Source organism: Centrocercus urophasianus, unplaced genomic scaffold (genome assembly GCF_019232065.1).
Source record: "Centrocercus urophasianus isolate 14NV4802_14NV808 unplaced genomic scaffold, USGS_Curo_1.0 seq_33, whole genome shotgun sequence".
Taxonomy (NCBI): Eukaryota; Metazoa; Chordata; class Aves; order Galliformes; family Phasianidae; genus Centrocercus; species Centrocercus urophasianus.
The window spans coordinates 9447945-9464416 of record NW_024884900.1 but is presented as its reverse complement, the minus strand read 5'-3'; the positions used below and the strand labels follow the sequence as shown (position 1 = coordinate 9464416).

The 16472-nt window shown below is 53.2% G+C and overlaps 2 protein-coding genes across 2 annotated transcripts; both read left to right on the top strand.

Moving 5' to 3' along the window:
* The first annotated feature begins 5089 nt into the window (after window positions 1-5089).
* LOC122166530 (C-C motif chemokine 4 homolog) lies at window positions 5090-6103 on the top strand. Its single transcript, XM_042830357.1, has 3 exons — window positions 5090-5162; window positions 5443-5557; window positions 6004-6103. The coding sequence occupies exons 1-3, from the start codon at window positions 5090-5092 to the stop codon at window positions 6101-6103; spliced, it is 288 nt and encodes a 95-aa protein (XP_042686291.1).
* A 328-nt stretch (window positions 6104-6431) lies between these two features.
* LOC122166569 (E3 ubiquitin-protein ligase TRIM39-like) lies at window positions 6432-11791 on the top strand. The gene is given in 7 exon segments (XM_042830415.1): window positions 6432-6660; window positions 6663-7162; window positions 7686-7781; window positions 9295-9525; window positions 9646-9668; window positions 10180-10292; window positions 10971-11791. Coding segments are annotated over 7 exon segments (1761 nt in total). The 3' UTR covers window positions 11540-11791.
* Window positions 11792-16472: the final 4681 nt, after the last annotated feature.

Genomic DNA, 16472 nt, shown 5'->3' with positions numbered 1-16472 from the left:
GGACAGATACTTCTCAGCTTAATCTTGACCCAAAGAACCTGCAAGCCACAGGGAACAGGAAATAGCAGGAGAATGGCCAGAAGGGACATCAGGGGCTGTGAGCCCTGACCAGGCAAAGGAACACTCCGTTCCCAGGGCTGGGAGCTGCAGGCTCCCTGTCCAACCACCCTCCCCAGCCATAACTGGGAGAGCCCCAGGGTGCTGCTGCCACGCTCCTCACCCTCCTGTGGCCTGGCCCAGGCTCAGAGTGAGCACAGATTCCCCCTTGTTTCAGCAAGAAAATAGAGGCACAGAGAGCACCACAGTCCCTCCTCTGTTATCCAGCTGGCTGGGCTGAAGCAGGCGGGCACGGGGCTCTGTGCAAAGATCCTGCTCTTTTTGCCCTGGAGGTGAGCCCTCTAACAGGCTTCCACGCTTCTGGAGACATTCTAACACACAAAACCCCGAGCTTCCTGAAGCAGAGAAGCCAGCCCTGGAGGGCACATCTGGAGGGAAGTGGCTGTGACAGTCCTCCCACAAATGCAATAATGGCACCACAAGTACAAACCTGGTGATGAGGCTGTGTGTACAAATATGGGACAAAAATGTTTTCTGAGCCAAAGTGTCCCATGTGTCGTGAGGTGAGGGCTGGGTCTTGGGTGCAGGGTGGTGGCTCAGACCCAGCAGGAAAGTTTTTCGCAAAGCAAAAGGCATGTGGAAGCCACTAAGGCAGGTGGAGACTGCACATGAGGCTTTATTATCTTCTGATCCCATTTTTTGATACTTTGGGCAAAATAGCTGCTGCTGAGTCCTTGTCAGCTAAAGCCATCACAGAGCCTTTGTAGGAAACAGGCCTGGGCTGCTTCACGGGGCAGTGAGCAGGGAGGGGAAGGGATGGCTGTCCCTTAGCAGGGCTGTCACTGCCCAACTGCACAGGGTGCTATGAAGCCTGAGGGCATCCTGTGCTCCCTACCTTCGTCCTGGGTGAGCTGCCCTACCTGAACAGGTTCTGCAAGGAGGGACACAAACCCAAGCATCATCAGGTGTGTTCTCTGCGCTAAAGCCTCAGCAGCTGCCTTCCCTTTTCCAGGAATCCAAAAGCAAAGCTGAGCATAGCTTACAGCTGCATTTTCAGGCCAGGAATTTGCTGGGCTGGCTGCCCAGGTGAGGATCTCGCTGGACGGCAGAGCCTGGAGGTGAGCAGTGCTTGCCATCTGCTGGACAGCTTCTCCACTGCAGGGCAGCCGCTGCAGCTTCGCGTTCAACCCTAGGCTAAGGGCGTCACATGCATTGCCTGTGCAGGGGTACAAAAGGCTGCGCTCCCCCAGGGCAGGAGACAGCTTTGCTTCTGTTGTAAATCAGGACGTGATCATTGAGAGAAGTTTTCTGTATGACTTGGGGCGTGCAGGGTGGTGTGTGGGACCGCATGACAGCAGACGCCTGGAGAGGTCAGGTCCCGGCTATCCCAGCGCTGGCGCTCAGCTGGTTTTCTGCAGTTTCTCTGACCCTGAGCTGCTGATCCTAAACCTGACCCTGAGTGCTACAGCTGCAGGGCAAACCAGCCCAGCCCCGGGCAGGTTGGTGCCTGGTGCTCAGGGAAACCGGGACACATCCACATGGCTGTAATTTGGCAAAGGCAGCCTGGCGTTGGAGGTGCTTCCAATGCCTGTGGGGCTACATCCCAACACAGCAGCCCGCTCTCCAGGTTCCTGGTCTCAAAAAGAGGCTTTTCTAGGTGCCCTGCATGTACCCTGGGAAATGGCAGAAACTGCATTTCCTCCTTGCTGTGTGTTGAGAAATAGTTGGTGTTTTTCTGCTGACATTTACCCCAAATATTCATATTCATATTGCGGTAAATGTCAGCAGATATCCTGATATAGAAATTCCAGATCAAGGCTTTCGGTGCAGATTCACGGGAGCACCTTACAGCCCTGAAAGAGCAGCTGGCCCAGGAATTCCAACACGGGCAGTTCCTGCATGCAGTCAGGATCCGTGCGGGCTCACGGTCCGTCCAGCCCAGCAGCGATGCCTCCAGACGTGGGCGCTGCAGATCTCTTGAAGAGAAAGGCAGCTCTTCCTGTTGACTCTGTTGACTGCAAACAGCCTCCGGCCATTCTCATTTGACAGATTTTCTCGAGCCTGTTACTTTGAAATCCGTGCCCTGGCTCAGACACATGGGAATTTCCTTGTGATCCCCACGTCCCTCTGCAAGATCTCATCTGAGATCTTGCTTGTCTTTCTCAGGGCTGCAGCCACCGATTACCCCAATCCTTCTCCTTCTGTTCCCAGCTGATCTGCTCCCAGTTTGAACCTGCAGTGGTGATGGGGCAGCTCCCAGGGGACCCTTGGTGAAACTCCACAAGTGAGTCAGAGTGGGAGAGCAGGCTGCCTCGGGGCTAAGAAAAGACTTCCTCCTGCATCCCAAAGCTCTTCTTGTAGTGAGTCCAAAGACACCATGTGTGGTTTCTATTGAAAGCTGAAACGCCATACGGCAGAGGTTTTACAGACTCCATAAATAGCTGCTGTTTAGGATGTATGTTATGGAGGAGGCTTCAGAAATCAAAATATTTAGAGATTGGCATTATTTGTCTTGGCAGGAAGGAGCAACCAAGACTGAAATACAAAATCATCCTTCAAGGAAGGAATGGAGTTGGGGAAAACAGTAAAATGTGGGAATAACAGGTGTCAAAACCTCCAAGAATTCCCTCTCAATGAATGAGAGCAAGAAACACAGCCCAGTATATCTGACAGCAGCAAGAATTCATTCAAAACGCCTAGGCTCATGTATACTTCTGATAGAAAACACTGATTTTCAAAAGGAATCGTGACATTTCCATCAACATCACATTTGAATATTGCAGGAACATTCAGAACACTCAGCTAAAATCAGCTCCAAGCTGGGCTGTGTCACTGTGAGCTGCATGATGAGGATGTCTCCAGCTCATCCTCCATCCTGTTCCCTTTTCTATTTTGTTCTGGTCCCCATGTGGAGCTGTGTAACGGGAACACTCGGATTGGCCTGAATGGCGAACGCGTGTAGATGCTGGGTGTGAAAGCACTGGTGGAAATCACGGGAGCAGGGCTATGAGAGTGGAAGTGTTGGTGGAGCATAGGTTAGCAGGTCACTGTGACTCCAGAGTGTCACGGTTTTCTCATCGTCGTCTCAGTTCAACTCATCTCATCTCACCATGTGGTTTCCCAGCCTGCCACTTGGTCAAATCTGTCTCCAAGCCTGTTTTCAGCACCCCCAGCGTCAATCTGCTGTCTGCTGCTGCAGGAAAGTGAGTCAGCTTGGTCTGGTACCTTGGGCACATCAGAGCATCCCATGTGGCATCTTTGGTGGCACATCCGTCAGTCATACGTGGCCAGGTTCACGGGGACATGGATGTGTGAGGGGCCTGCCAAGTCCACACAGCTCCTGCCTGTGCTTCACCCACCCCTTCCCCAGCATCCCTGAGCAGAAGTGCAGGATGACAGCAATCCCAGCAAAGGGGAAAGAGAGATACAGAGAAATAAAGGGATGTGTCAGGGCCTGTACCGCTGCAAAGGCAAAGCTGTGAGGCTGCAGAGGGACTGCAGGATGTGGGCTGGGTTGGAGCAGGGAAGCACCCACATGTGGTTTTACCCTGGCCCAGTTTTGCTGATGCTTAGTAACACAGTGTTTTAGTGAAGCAAAAGGCTCTGGGCATGAGAGATCTTTCAGTGCCCTCTATCCCACTCCTTCTGAAAGGTCTGACTCACTGAGTTCTGTCGGTTGAGTTGTGGTGATGGTGATACCCTGGAGCACTTAAGAGCCTTGGGTCTAGAATAAGCTCTTCACCTGGTGCAGGGAATCTTTTCACTTCACTCATTGAGTCCCTCCTCTGGACCTCTACAAGGCCACCATGTTGGGCAGTGGTTTCTCATGTCTAAATGTTCCTCCCCCACAGAGGAGCCCAGTGGCTGCAGCTGTGGTTGTTCAGCAGCCACAAACTGCGCCAGCACCGGCAATACCTTGCTCTTGCTCTTCCTCTGCCTGCATGAGGTGTCATCCATAAGCCTTTGCCTGGAGGTCAGCAGAGCCCTTCTGTGAGGATGTAACGTTTCGGAGAAGAGCTGCAGTGACACTGCTCCTGTCCTAAACGGCACCAGCTGAGCCAGCAAATCTCTTTTGTATGTCTATATGGCTGCTGGGATAATGCCAGGAGGATGTCAGTTCTACATCACTGGAACAAAATAATACCATAAGCCAAACTCCACCATACCAACATCCTTGTGAGCTTCTAAAACTCTTGGTGAAGGCTAGCAGTCAATTCTTGCATCCATGGATAACACAGTAGTATTTAAGCTCCATGGCATTTGTGGAAGTGCAATGTAGAAACAGAACCAGTTCCCTAATGAGTTGCTGCAAGCAACGGGACGGAGTTGGGAAGGACAGGTGAGGAGCCTGGACTTAGGACAGCACTGTGCTCTACCCTCTGCTCTGTGTGGTTATGTGCTGGTGATGTCCTGGTTGCATGAAGAAAGCCCCATCACTCTGGGCAGTGCTGCAAGCAGGACACAGTGCCCGTGTGCCTCGCTGACCTGCTGAGCAGGCAGCCAGCACAGCTGGTGTGACCCATGGCTCTTCCTGTGCCATGGCTGCAGAGTCCACTGCTCTGTATTTCTGTGATGCAGATATTCTAGATGTGTGTGCCAGCCATGCTCATTCCCTGTTGTCATGTGGCTTCTAGGCAAAATCTCATGAAACACTACTTCTAGGTTTTTGACTTCTAGGTTTTGGTCTGAGGAAAAAAAAAAGAAGAGTTGGTCATATCCTGTTCCCTCTTATTTCAGAGTATCTTGTCATGGCATCACTTGCCACATCCGGGCACTACTGCCCGTCAGGGCTCTGGGTACTTCCCTTCACAGGATGGTGTAGGACTCCACACTCTTTGTACACACATAGAATTTCTTGACACAGCACTTCTTCCATTGTATCATGCTGTCTTTCTGCAGAATTTCATCATGTTTCCAGCCTTGTGCACCTTTATAGAGTGAGCTGAACCCAGGGATCCCACATCAGGCCCAGTGAAGGACCTGTGCAGCAGTCTAGCCTGACTCCTACAATTAATCTCCACCAAACAGGAACATGAAGTCCTCCACAGCTGCCATTGCTGTTCTCATTGTGGCTGCTCTCTGCTACCAGGTCTCCTCAAGTCCACGTGAGTGCAAGCTCCCCACTCTGTAGGAACTCTCTTCTTGCTCTTTCTGCTGTACAAGTCCCAGTAATTCTTGTTGGCTCTCTCTTCTGAGCACCTGCTGTAAGAAAGGAAAGGCACATCTTGCTGCTCTTTGCTTTGCTGAGGGAAGGGTGACTGGTGGTAGACTGTGGTGGGAGCAGCACCTTCTTTGGTGTGGCCCTTCAGGTCCTGCAAGCCTGCTTCTCCCTGCTGGCACTGCTCCTGGTCTGGCTTTAATCAGAAAACCTCTCTTCTCTCCCAGTTGCTGCCAGGCCCCGCGGACCCTGCTGCTACAATTTCTTAAACAAAGCGCTTCCCCCAAGCAAGGTGGTGATGTATGAGTACACAGGAAGCGGGTGCCCCTACCGCGGTGTGATGTGAGTATTTCTGCCCAGACCCCAGGGCTGCCCACTGAAAGGTGGCAGCACCAAGAAACCCCACATGGCATGGCAAAGGGCATAAGCCGGATGGGCTCTGCCACATTAGGAGAATTACCTGGAAGTTTTGCAGGGGCCAATCTCACATCCCAAACAGCTGGCTTCTGGTCCTCCCTGTTATTTCTAAGCAGGTCACCTCCACCAAGATAGAGAGTCCCAGGCAGGACAGCGTGCTGGCTGGGGAAGGCAGCTGGGGGGGGGGGTGGCTTTCTCCTCTAAGCAGCAAGGACATCTATGATGATATTGAGCTCACCCCTGTGAGTCTGCAGAGCCGCCGTGCAGTTACAGAGGTGTCAGCTTGGTGGAGTCCCAGTGGCAAGGAGCATGCAGTCGCCCAGCCCTGCTCTCCCTTTTCCTCCACCCATTAACTGTGTTTCCTTCTTCAGATTCACCACGGTTGAGAAGAAGACGTGCTGTGTCAAACCAGAAGAGAAGTGGGTTCAGGATATCCTGAACGTGGAGAAGCACAAGGACAGCAGCCAGTGAGCTGTGCTCCAATCCCTTCCAGCATCACAGCTGCAGCCCTCTCATGGGCACCTCCCATCACAGCCCTGTCACCTCCTTGCCCGTGCATTTGGCAGACTGTTTGCAGACTGTTTTACAGACTCTGTACATACTCTTATTTATTTACCTACTTAAGTGTATGCAAAAGCATTTCTACTTCTTGGGGACAAACCTGTCACTGTGATTTGTACCAGCTGTCTTTCGGTTGGCTTTGCGATATAAAAGCAAAGGAAAGCTGTCCTTCGTCCAGCTGTCTCTCTGTCAGGCAGGGCCAGGGCCCACAGGCCGCACCTGACCCCGTCGCTGCCCCATGGCTGCAGGCCACGCAGGGGCTGGGCAGCACCACCGGCATCCCCGCCACCGCAGGGCCTGCTGCCGCCGCGGCCGTCGGAGCCCCATCTCGTCCCACTGGGGTCGGGCCGTTTGTCCCGTTTTCCCCGCAGGCCTTCGCTTTCACTTTCACCCTCCGGGCAGGGAAGGCCGCAGCCCTCAGGGCCGCCCCGCTGGCGCCGCGCTCCGCCCACGGCCGCCGCTGCCCCGGCCGGGTGCATCGTCCAAGGCCACGCGCGGCGCTGCTGCCGGGCCGCGGCGCCCACCATGGCGCTGTCCGAAGCCCTGGAGCGGCTGCACGAGGAGGCCGTCTGCTCCATCTGCCTGGAGTACATGAGCGAGCCGGTCAGCGTCGACTGCGGGCACAACTTCTGCCGCGGCTGCATCGGGAAGCACTGCCAGGACAAGGGCTTGTGGAACGACGCGCCCTTCTCCTGCCCGCAGTGCCGGGCGCCCTGCCGCCGCAGCAGCCTGCGGCCCAACCGGCAGCTGGCCAACATCGTGGAGAGCATCCGGCAGCTGGGGCTGCGGGGCGGCGTGGGGACGGGAACGGGGGCGGAGAGTGGGAGCCCGCTTTGCCCCCTGCACGACGAGCGCCTCAAGCTGTTCTGCGAGGGGGACGAGCAGCCCATCTGCGTGGTGTGCCGGGAGTCCCAGCAGCACCGCTCGCACGCCGTCTATCCCATTGAGGAGGCCGCGCAGGTGTACAAGGTACGGGCACCCCTCTGCGAACGGCCCCTGGCACAGCTGCGGGGTGAGAATGGTGGCAAAGCGAGTGGCAGCCACTGTGCTGCGGGTGCCGGGGCTGAGGGTGGACTTGCTGCCTCCTAATGCAAGGGGCACCGTGCCCCCGTCGGCCTGTGTGCGTGGCGCAGCCTGGCTCCCTGCCCTGCAAACAGTCGGGGCGGTGGGGTGTGGAACTGCTGGCTCCCAAACACCGTGTCCCAGCGTCGTGGGGGCACCCAAATGCCACGTCTCAGCGATGTGGGAGGCAGTTCGCTTGCTCTCTGAACTGAAATAGCGAGGAAAATAGGGAAAGACCCGAGCTGCTTGGAGGGGGTTAATGCTGTGAGCAGAGTGAAGAGAACAGCTGCTGGGAATGGGTGCCAGAGATGGCACTGCCTGGCACAGGGCCGTGTCCCCCTGCTGCATGCTGGCACCAGCAGCTGTGAGCTCAGGGGCTGGGCAGAGCATGCAGGGTGGGGAGGGCCGACCTCGCTTCTGCTGTTTTCAGGTCAAACTCCAGAAATCGCTGGAGCAACTTTCCAAGGAAGTGGAGGATATGAAGAAGCGTGAGTCAGAGGCGAAGATGAAAACCCAGGAGTGCAAGGCAGGTGCTCGGTTTGTTTGTGAAAGAATGAGCTTACATAACATCAGGAATTTAAAAAATCTGGAATGGTCTGGGGCTGTGAATCCAGGATGGGACATGTCCCATGTGCTGCTGCTCTAGGGAGGACCCACATCTGCCAGGGAGCCTGAGCCATCATAGCTGGCAGAGCCACAAGCACGGCGCCAGAAACCAGCATCAGTGAGTGTGAAAACTGCAGTGAATGCGATCCTAAGTAAATTAAAAAGCCCAGCTTGGGAAAAAAAAGCATCATTCCAGCTCCAAGGAAACTGTGGGGGCTTGTGTGCCAGTTCAACAAATAGATGCTTTCTGTTTGTGTTTTGCTTGAGTGAAAAGCAGGTGTGAGACACACAATCAGCTCTGCTCCAAAGCACTAGAGCTGAAATTGTTTTCATTACAAAAATACAAGCAAATTACTGCTCCTCTGCTTTACCCCAAGCAGCCCTGGGGGCAGAACAGCAGCAAAACAGAGGCAGTTTAGGCCTAGAAGGAAACATAACTGCAGAAAAGGAAATTAAACTTCTGGCTGGAGCTTTCCCTTGCTGACCTGATGATTAATCAGCTTTGGCTGGGAAAACAGGTTTCTCAGTGCTCTCCCAGTTATCTGTGTGGGCTGTCACTAGTGATGGAGTTTGGGGGTGCTGCAGTGCACCCACCATCCCCCTCAGGCACTGCATTGTGACAGAGCTTTGTCCCACCCCCGCCTGAGTCAAGGCCGTCTGGTCACCGCCAGGCTGCCCCGGCTTCTGTCCTGCTTAAGTAAAAAGGAAAAAATGTCCCCAGCGAGTGCTGGGCTTGCAGTCCTGGCTTATCAGGAGTTCGTGAGTCAGGTCTTCAGCATGCTTAGATGAAGAGGAAATGCACTTTGATTTCCTCTCATTTACCCTCTGGGCTTTGAGGCTTCCTGGTCCTAGTTAACCCCAGCATGTTTTTCTGCAGTTGGTTAACTTTTGGGCTTTAGGTTTTGAGCCAGATGCCAAATATTAAGTGTTGGGAAAAAATTTTCTCAAGCACTGCAGCCCCCACCTGTCACCGCTCCTCTCATCTCCATGTTCAGCGAGAATTCTCAGTGACCCAGGAAGTCCTGCCTGGTTTCTTCCAACCCCTACCCACCCCACCCCTGGGTGCTGTCACGTTTTGGCAGGATTGCAAAGCAGAGCTCACCCTGAGCCTGGCACGCAGGCAAGTTGATTTTATCTCCTGATAAAATCCCGCCCAAAACCCCACCTGACACCTGGTTACGTCTCCATAGACTCCTGTGCTGCACTCAGATATCTGTGGGCATCGGAGGTCCAGCTGGTCACGGCTGTCCTTCTGTTGGATGTCAAGTGGGAACTCTGGCTAGGTCAAACCACGGCATTTATCCCTTGGCTCTTCTTTTAAATAAACACAGACAAAAATGCAGCGGTTTCCTGCATGTTGGGCATAGCGCTGGGCTCTGACTCAGCTGGCTAGCACTGCCTGCCTTCACTGTGTGCATCTTTCCTATCACAAGGAGAAAGTGAAGAGAAAGCGGGAGACGATTGTGTGCGAGTTTGGGAAGCTGCATCAGCTGCTGGCTGATGAGGAGAAGCTGCTGCTTCAGAAGCTGGAGGAGGAGGAATCACAGATTCTGGTGATGATCTCTGAAAACCTGGCCAGGGTGACAGAGCAGAAGTGCTTGCTGGTTGAGCTGATCCGGGAGATAAAGGAGAAGATGCAGCAGCCAGTTGAGGAGCTGCTCAAGGTCAGGCTCTGCCACCAGCCCTCTCAATTGTCCCCAGCCTCAGCCCCAGGCCTCTGCTGTGTGGCCAGGTGGTTGGGGCCAGTCTGGAGTGACATACCCAGAATGGCTTTTCTCTTCTAGGACATGAGATGCATCCTGAGCAGGTGGGTACCTGTGCTCCTTCCACTTACAGTCCCAGCTGCCTCCTGGCTCTCAGTGTCTCTGTCTCCCAGCCCAGTGTTCCATTTGTCCTCTAAAGACAGAGTGCCAAGGCTGGGGTCTGAAATTTAAGTGGCTGCAGAACCCTCCTCTTCCAGGGCCTCAGAACTGAGGTCTTGTCTGGCCTTGTGGGGTGTGAGATGTGAGATCTGTCCCCTCCTAAGGGCCGTGCTGCCAGGTTGGCCTGTCTCCTCCATTTCCCAGGCACACCTACTTGGCAGTGGCTCTGCACCTCCCTGAGATCCATTTCTTGTGCACCAGTTCACTCTGGATCAAAGGTCCCATCGCATTTACTACCAAGTAGTCATTCCTGGTGCTTTGTCATGGCTGAGGAGTTCAAGGGAGGGAATGCATCTGTGCAGCCAGGTGAAAGGCATCAGAAAGCCCCATGATGCTGCAGAAGAGTTGTTGTGCAGTGGGCACTGAATATGGTCCCCAGTATTGCTCTCCTTTCAGGTGTGAAACAATGAAGTTTCAGGCCCCCAAACCTGTGTCTGTGAACTTGAAGGAGGACTACAGCATCCCAGAGCGCTGCATGGGTATAAGACACATGCTGAGGAAGTTCAAAGGTGAGGATCTGCTTCCAGCTCCCTGTGCGTGTGGTCATAGCCCTTGCCCTGGGATGTGGGGAAGTGTTGGGTGCGTCCCTGACACACAGGTGGGCTGCTGGTTGGGGTGGGATCCTGGCTGAAGCCTTTGGCCCCCACAGGCTCTGCAAGAGTCTGTGCAGGAGTCCATCCAGGTTCAGGCTCCTCTTTAATGACATGACTTCAGAGCAGACCACGTTTCAGACCAGGTTTTTTTTGTTAGCACCAGTGCTGTGGGTTTTTTTTCCCTCTAACACTACACTGGAGTTAGGGAGTTTTCTTCTCAGATTTTGGATGACATTACCAGTTTGCTACAGGTGGGTTCAGGCTGGTTCCCATGGTTGGAGAGCTTTCTCCTTCTAGTCTCGGGTTGGGAGGGCATTGCTTACACACTCTTGTTTTCACCATTACTTATTAAGCTATACCCTGAATGCCAGGCTGCCCTGGTTGTTCCCATTCTGCAGCCACATGCCAACTTGCTTTGACATGGTTTACAGCTGAAATGATTTTTATGAATCACACTTCCCCAGGCCAGCAGCCCCACGTGGCATGCGAGGCATAAGGCGGTTACACACAGCTGGCAGCTGGGACTGGGGCTCTTCAGCATCTCAGTGACAGACTCACAAAGTCCTTTTGTCCTTCTCCCTTCTCTCCCACCAGTGGATGTGACTCTGGACCCTGAGACGGCTCACCTTGAGCTCACCCTGTCTGAGGACCGCAAGAGCGTGCGGCGCGGGAGCAGGAAGCTGTTCCTGATGTTTTTTGACAGCCCCAAGAGGTTCAGCTGTGTTCCCGTGGTGCTGGGGCTGCAGGCCTTCTTCTCGGGCCGCAGCTACTGGGAGGTGCAGGTGGGAGACAAGCCGGAGTGGGGCCTGGGGCTGTGCAAGGAGGCTGCCTGCCGGAAAGGAAACATCGTCTTTTCCCCCCAAAATGGCTACTGGGTGCTGCGGCTGCAGAACGGTGCCTATGAGGCCCTTACCTGCCCTGTCTCCTGCCTGACCCCGAGTGTCAGACCCCGGTGCATTGGCATCTTCCTGGACTATGAGGCAGGAGAAATCTCCTTTTACAGCGTGTCCGACCGCTCCCACCTTTACACCTTCACCGACAAGTTCTCGGGGAAACTCCGGCCTTTCTTCTACCTGGGCTCCTTTATGGGGGGCAAAAATGCAGAGCCCTTGGTGATCTCCTGGATGAGGGACACGCAGGGGACCAGCTGCGTCGTCCTGTGACAGGGACAGGCAGAACTGTGGGGGCACAACAAGCTGCTCGGGTGAGCAGGAGGTGCTGGCTGGCAGTTGCTATGTGTGTAGCATGGAGTGGGGATCCAGCCAGGACCATGCTGGGATTGCAGCACCTGTTGTCCACCGGTGCCTTACTGCTCATCCACAGGCTTCTGGTGGTGGGGGCTCACAGCCTGCTGTGTTGTGATGCTTTGGGTATGCGTTGTTCTGACACGAGGCAATAAAGAGATGATCTGGCGAGCCCTGAGCCGTTAGCTGTGCATTTCTGTGGCGCATCCATCCCTGCTGGTTAACCCCAAACCCTGGCTGACACCCAGCATCTCAGTGCTGAATTCTGGAACATGGAAAAAAGGTCCTTGTGCACTCACTGGCTTTTAAAGAGCAAGAAGCCCTGCTACTGTCAGCCCCAGAGGACCACATGTATTGTCCAAAGAGTGCTGTGCTGCTGGCCATGGCCCAGGGAGGACCTCCACAGCAGTGTTCTCCCAGGTGGCAGCTCTCTTGTCCTTCAGCTCAGCTGCTGCATCAGCCGGTGATGCTCACTGAAAGCACCCAGGGGCTGGAAGTGCTGCCCAGTAGCTGTGCCCTGTGCAATGGAGACAGAAATAATGAAGCATCTTAATTTAGTGACTGATTCAATGAGAATAAAATAAGATTTGATAAGGAATGGTTTCAGATGTTTGGTACAGTTTCTTTGGGGGTGTCTAGCTGGAGATTAGGAGACTCCTAGTGAAAAGTGGCCCTGGATACAGCTCTGCAATTCCTCTCAGCTGGTTTTTGGTACTTCTTTTTTTTGAGTCCCACCCAGCTCCCCTTGACTGCAGGATCTCTCTCTTGGGGCTGCACAGCAGAGAGGAGAGCACATCTACATGAGGCTAGTCCCAGATCTGCCACGTCCCAGGAAGGGTTTTGGTGGACTCTGCACCTCTTTCTGACCTCCAGGAGGATCTTAAAGATAGAGGGTATGAAAAACTATGGAAAGGATACGACTTTGAGGGCTTGGTAGAGGACTGGAAGCTGAGGCAGCTGAGCACAGCCAGGGAAACCGCTGCGTAGGGTGGCAGATGGGAAGAGACCAGGCTGAACATCGCCAAGATGACAGGAGATGGGGACGTTGAAGCTCACCAGGAAGCAAGAGCAATGTCACTGCGGCAAGGTGCCAGACGAGGAGCACTACTGCAGGGCAGGAGGGATGAGCAGCTATTTCAGACAAAACAGGAGGAAACGCAATCAGAGGTCTTGCAAATATGCAAGTGTGCAATGAGGGAACAAGTGAATGGCTGAGCAGAAAGGATGTGAGCTCACTCTGTCACAACATCCAGCGTGTTCCTAGAAGTCATGAATCTGCGTCTCCATGGAAGGAGAGTAAAGGTCCAAGGCATGAGATATCTCTGAATATGCCGTGCAGTTTTCCATTTCGTGGAATCACCTGCAAGTAAGAAACCACTCTGGGTTGACACCTCTGTCCTGAGATGCCCAGACCAGATTGCAATGGGTAGAGAGAAAATTGGGAGCACTGGGACCTAGCTTTTAGACCTCCCTGCTGACTTAGTGCTACAGCTGTTTCCAAAGCTGCTTGCAGACTGGTTTTCTAAGTCATGACTTAGCTTGCTCAAGTCCTCTGTGGAAGCACTTCTGCTTATAGACAATTGAAAAAGACCTTCAAGGTCATGAAATCCAACTGTCAGCCTGACCTACCCAGTCCCATCACTAAGCCACGTTCTCTCAGTGCCAAATCCACACATCCCTTCAGCACCTCCCGGGGATGGGGACTCCTCCACTTCCCTGGGCAGCCTGTTCCAATGCCTGACCACCCTCTCTATGAGGAAAGGGTTCCTAATGTACAATCTGAATCTCTTCTGGTGCAACTTGAAACCATTTCCTTCCTTATGATCTGGCTCTGGCCCCCACATAGCTCTTGCCCATCAAAGACCACCCCAGCTCAGCCCACTTGCCTCAGACATGTGGAAAGCGTGGTCTGGCTTGAGCAGTTGAGTCTTCCTGCAGCTTCTGCTCCCAGGAAAACAGCACCAAGCAGCCTGGTGAACCTCATGCTTGGGCATGAGTTATTTATTAATAAGAGGCAGATCTATATGATCACTGTCACACCATTTCCTTTTGATTTCTATACCACCAAGGAAGATGGACATACAGATCTGCGTGTATATGTGCTTTGTGGGCACATTTTGGATTGAGAGTGTCTTGCTGACACGTGCCTGCTTCTAGTGAAGGCACCCTAAAGATTCCACGTCCCTTCACCAGAAAGGACACATCTAGAGCTGTATGATCACAGAGCCACTCTGCTGAGCAATCTATGCATTACTCACAGTGGCTTTGGGGGCTGCTTGTCCCCAGTAGGACTCTCTGCAGTCAGATTTACAGACCAGCAGTTCTAGAGATGTGTTCTCTCAGAAAACACCCTGATCTCCAGGTCCTCGTGTGTCTTTCTACCTCAAAACACCCATGGAGATTATAGCTTGGTTCCCATTTAGGCTTTCAGATGGTTTTCATAAAAACTTACGTGAAGCATACAGTAAACTTCCTTTCAAATAATACAGTTCAATTTTACTCAAAGAAAACACAATGCTTTGTTGCATGTCCAAAACACACCAGAGCACAAAAAGCACCGACTCTTAAGAAATATACATCTCACAGAACATGTGGTTAATACCACGTTCTGTTTGCAGGCTCAGAAAACAGAGCAGCAAATTCTGCAGCATCTTGCAAATTCTGAAACCACTGAGGCTATCGCTCTTGTCTGTGTTTGTCTGAGCCCAAGCAGAGCTGTGGCCCTGATGAGCCACTCTGCTGTGAGCTGCATCTTGCCCTTGCTGTGAGCCAGCTCGGTGCCAGGAATGCTGCTTCTGGGCTCTGCTGGCAGCTGTGGGCTGCGACCACCCTCGCTTTGCTGGTGCAGACTCACAGCCGTGTGCCAGGGGTGTGGGTTAGCAGAGCGCTGCGCTCCTCGCACGCACTGAGCTGGCACACGTGGGTGGGTGTAAAGAACGACATGAGCAATTCAGAGCTCCCTGCGGGCTCCCAGAATAGTGGTGTGGGTTAGCTGAGGTACGCAGAGTAGGTGTCTGCTGTGGGTGGCTCCAGCATGACCCAGGAGCTAAGGATGCTGGTGCATGCTGTTGTGTGCAATGGACTCAGTGCTGGGCTGGTGGTGCTGGTAGCTGACCCTCGAGGACCCCACGGCTCCTGGTGCTGTGAGGTCTGGGGAGCTGCAACTGTGAGGGGCTGTGTAGAACTGAATCCCTGCTGTCGGTCTCCCTGTCCTGGATAGGGGCTTCTGTCCCCTGCTCCTGGAGTGAGGGCAGCTGTTGATGCCCAGCTTTGTGCCAGACTCAGCCTGTGGGTGAAGGAACAGGCTGCAGCACACAGGCAGGGTGTTGGCTGGTACATGGCGGCCAAGGTTTTCTCTCATCCTTGAGGGTGTTGGAATGCTGCTCGGTAAGATCATGGAGCAGATCCTCCCAGAAGCTATGGTAAGGCACATGGAAGGCAGCGAAGTGATATAAGGCAGGCAGTATGGCTTCACCAATATGTTGGTCCTGCCTGACCAACATATGGATTTCTATGATGGCATAATTGCATCAATGGGCAAGGGAAGTGTCACTGATGCCATCTATCCAAACTTTGGTAAGGCCTTGTGGTCCACTACAACATCCTTCTCTACAAATTGAAAAGATATGAATTTGGTGGGCAGACTTTTTGATGGAAGGGAAACTGCTTGCCAGACTGGACCCAGAGAGTGGTGGTCAATGGCTCAGTGTCCAGATGGAGATCAGTGACGAGTGGTGTCCCTCAGGGATCAGTGCTGGGACCAGTGCTCTTTAATATCTCCTTGATGGCACTGACAGCAGAATCAAGTGCAGTTTGTGGATGACACCAAGCTGAGGGTGCTGTTGATGTACCCGAGGGATAAGATGCCATCCAGAGAGACCTGGACAGACTGAGCAGCATGGCTAGGAGACCTTGTGAAGTTCAACAAATGCAGTGCGACTAACCTGGGTCACAGCAACCTCCACTGTCAACACAAGCTGAGGAACAAATGATAGAGCACAGCCCTTCCAGAAAGGACCTTGGTTCTCCAGATCCAAACAAATTGCTTGGAATGTGCGATGGGCACTGGAGGTCCAGGCGCAGCAGAACTCAGACCTTCATTTCTCACACAACTGTGTGTGTCCAGAGCTCATCCCATCAGCCTCACTGCAGTCACTTGGTGGGCTCCATCTTCACCAGCTACTTGGGTATGGGTCTGGCAGAGGGGCTGGGGGAGATGTGCAGCACACTGCTTCAGATCCGTACAGAGATGGGCAGGTGTTGGTAGCACAGGGGAAAAACAGCTGCTCTCTGGAGAGACATGCACTTGCTAAGCCTTGTGTCCCAGCTACACGAGTTTTACCAAATAGTTCTACAAATTTGGCAGTGAAGCATGTTTTTTCCATTCTCAGCTCTCAGCTCTGGGAATAGCTGAGAATTGGGCTGAGGCCAATGGGATGAGCTGCAACAGGACCAAGTGCTCAGTTCCGTACTTGGGGCACAGCAGCCCCACGCAGCTCTGCGGGCTTGGGGCAGGGCAGCTGGAAGCTGCACGGAGGAAAACATTATGGCACTGAGGGACATGGTTGGAGGGCATGGTGGGATGGGTTGAAGTTGGACTTGATGATCCTGGCCGTCTTTTCCAACCTTAATAATTCTATGATTTCAACCCCTGAGGGCTGAAAGGAATTTAATTGGGTGCCAGTAGTTATACGCCAGCAGTAACTAAATAACTTAAAATGAGTGATCCAAACTACCTGCATCTGAGCTCCTCCCACATCTCCTTTTTCTTTTTCTTTTTCTTTTTCTTTTTCTTTTTCTTTTTCTTTTTCTTTTTCTTTTTCTTTTTCTTTTTCTTTTTCTTTTTCTTGTT

Excerpts from the sequence above, each read along its gene's own strand:
- LOC122166530 (XM_042830357.1), top strand. The coding sequence starts at position 5,090 with ATGAAGTCCTCCACAGCTGCCATTGCTGTTCTCATTGTGGCTGCTCTC. Across the intron at positions 5,163-5,442 it reads CCAGGTCTCCTCAAGTCCAC|TTGCTGCCAGGCCCCGCGGA; the intron begins GTGAGTGCAAGC and ends CTTCTCTCCCAG. Across the intron at positions 5,558-6,003 it reads TGCCCCTACCGCGGTGTGAT|ATTCACCACGGTTGAGAAGA; the intron begins GTGAGTATTTCT and ends TTCCTTCTTCAG.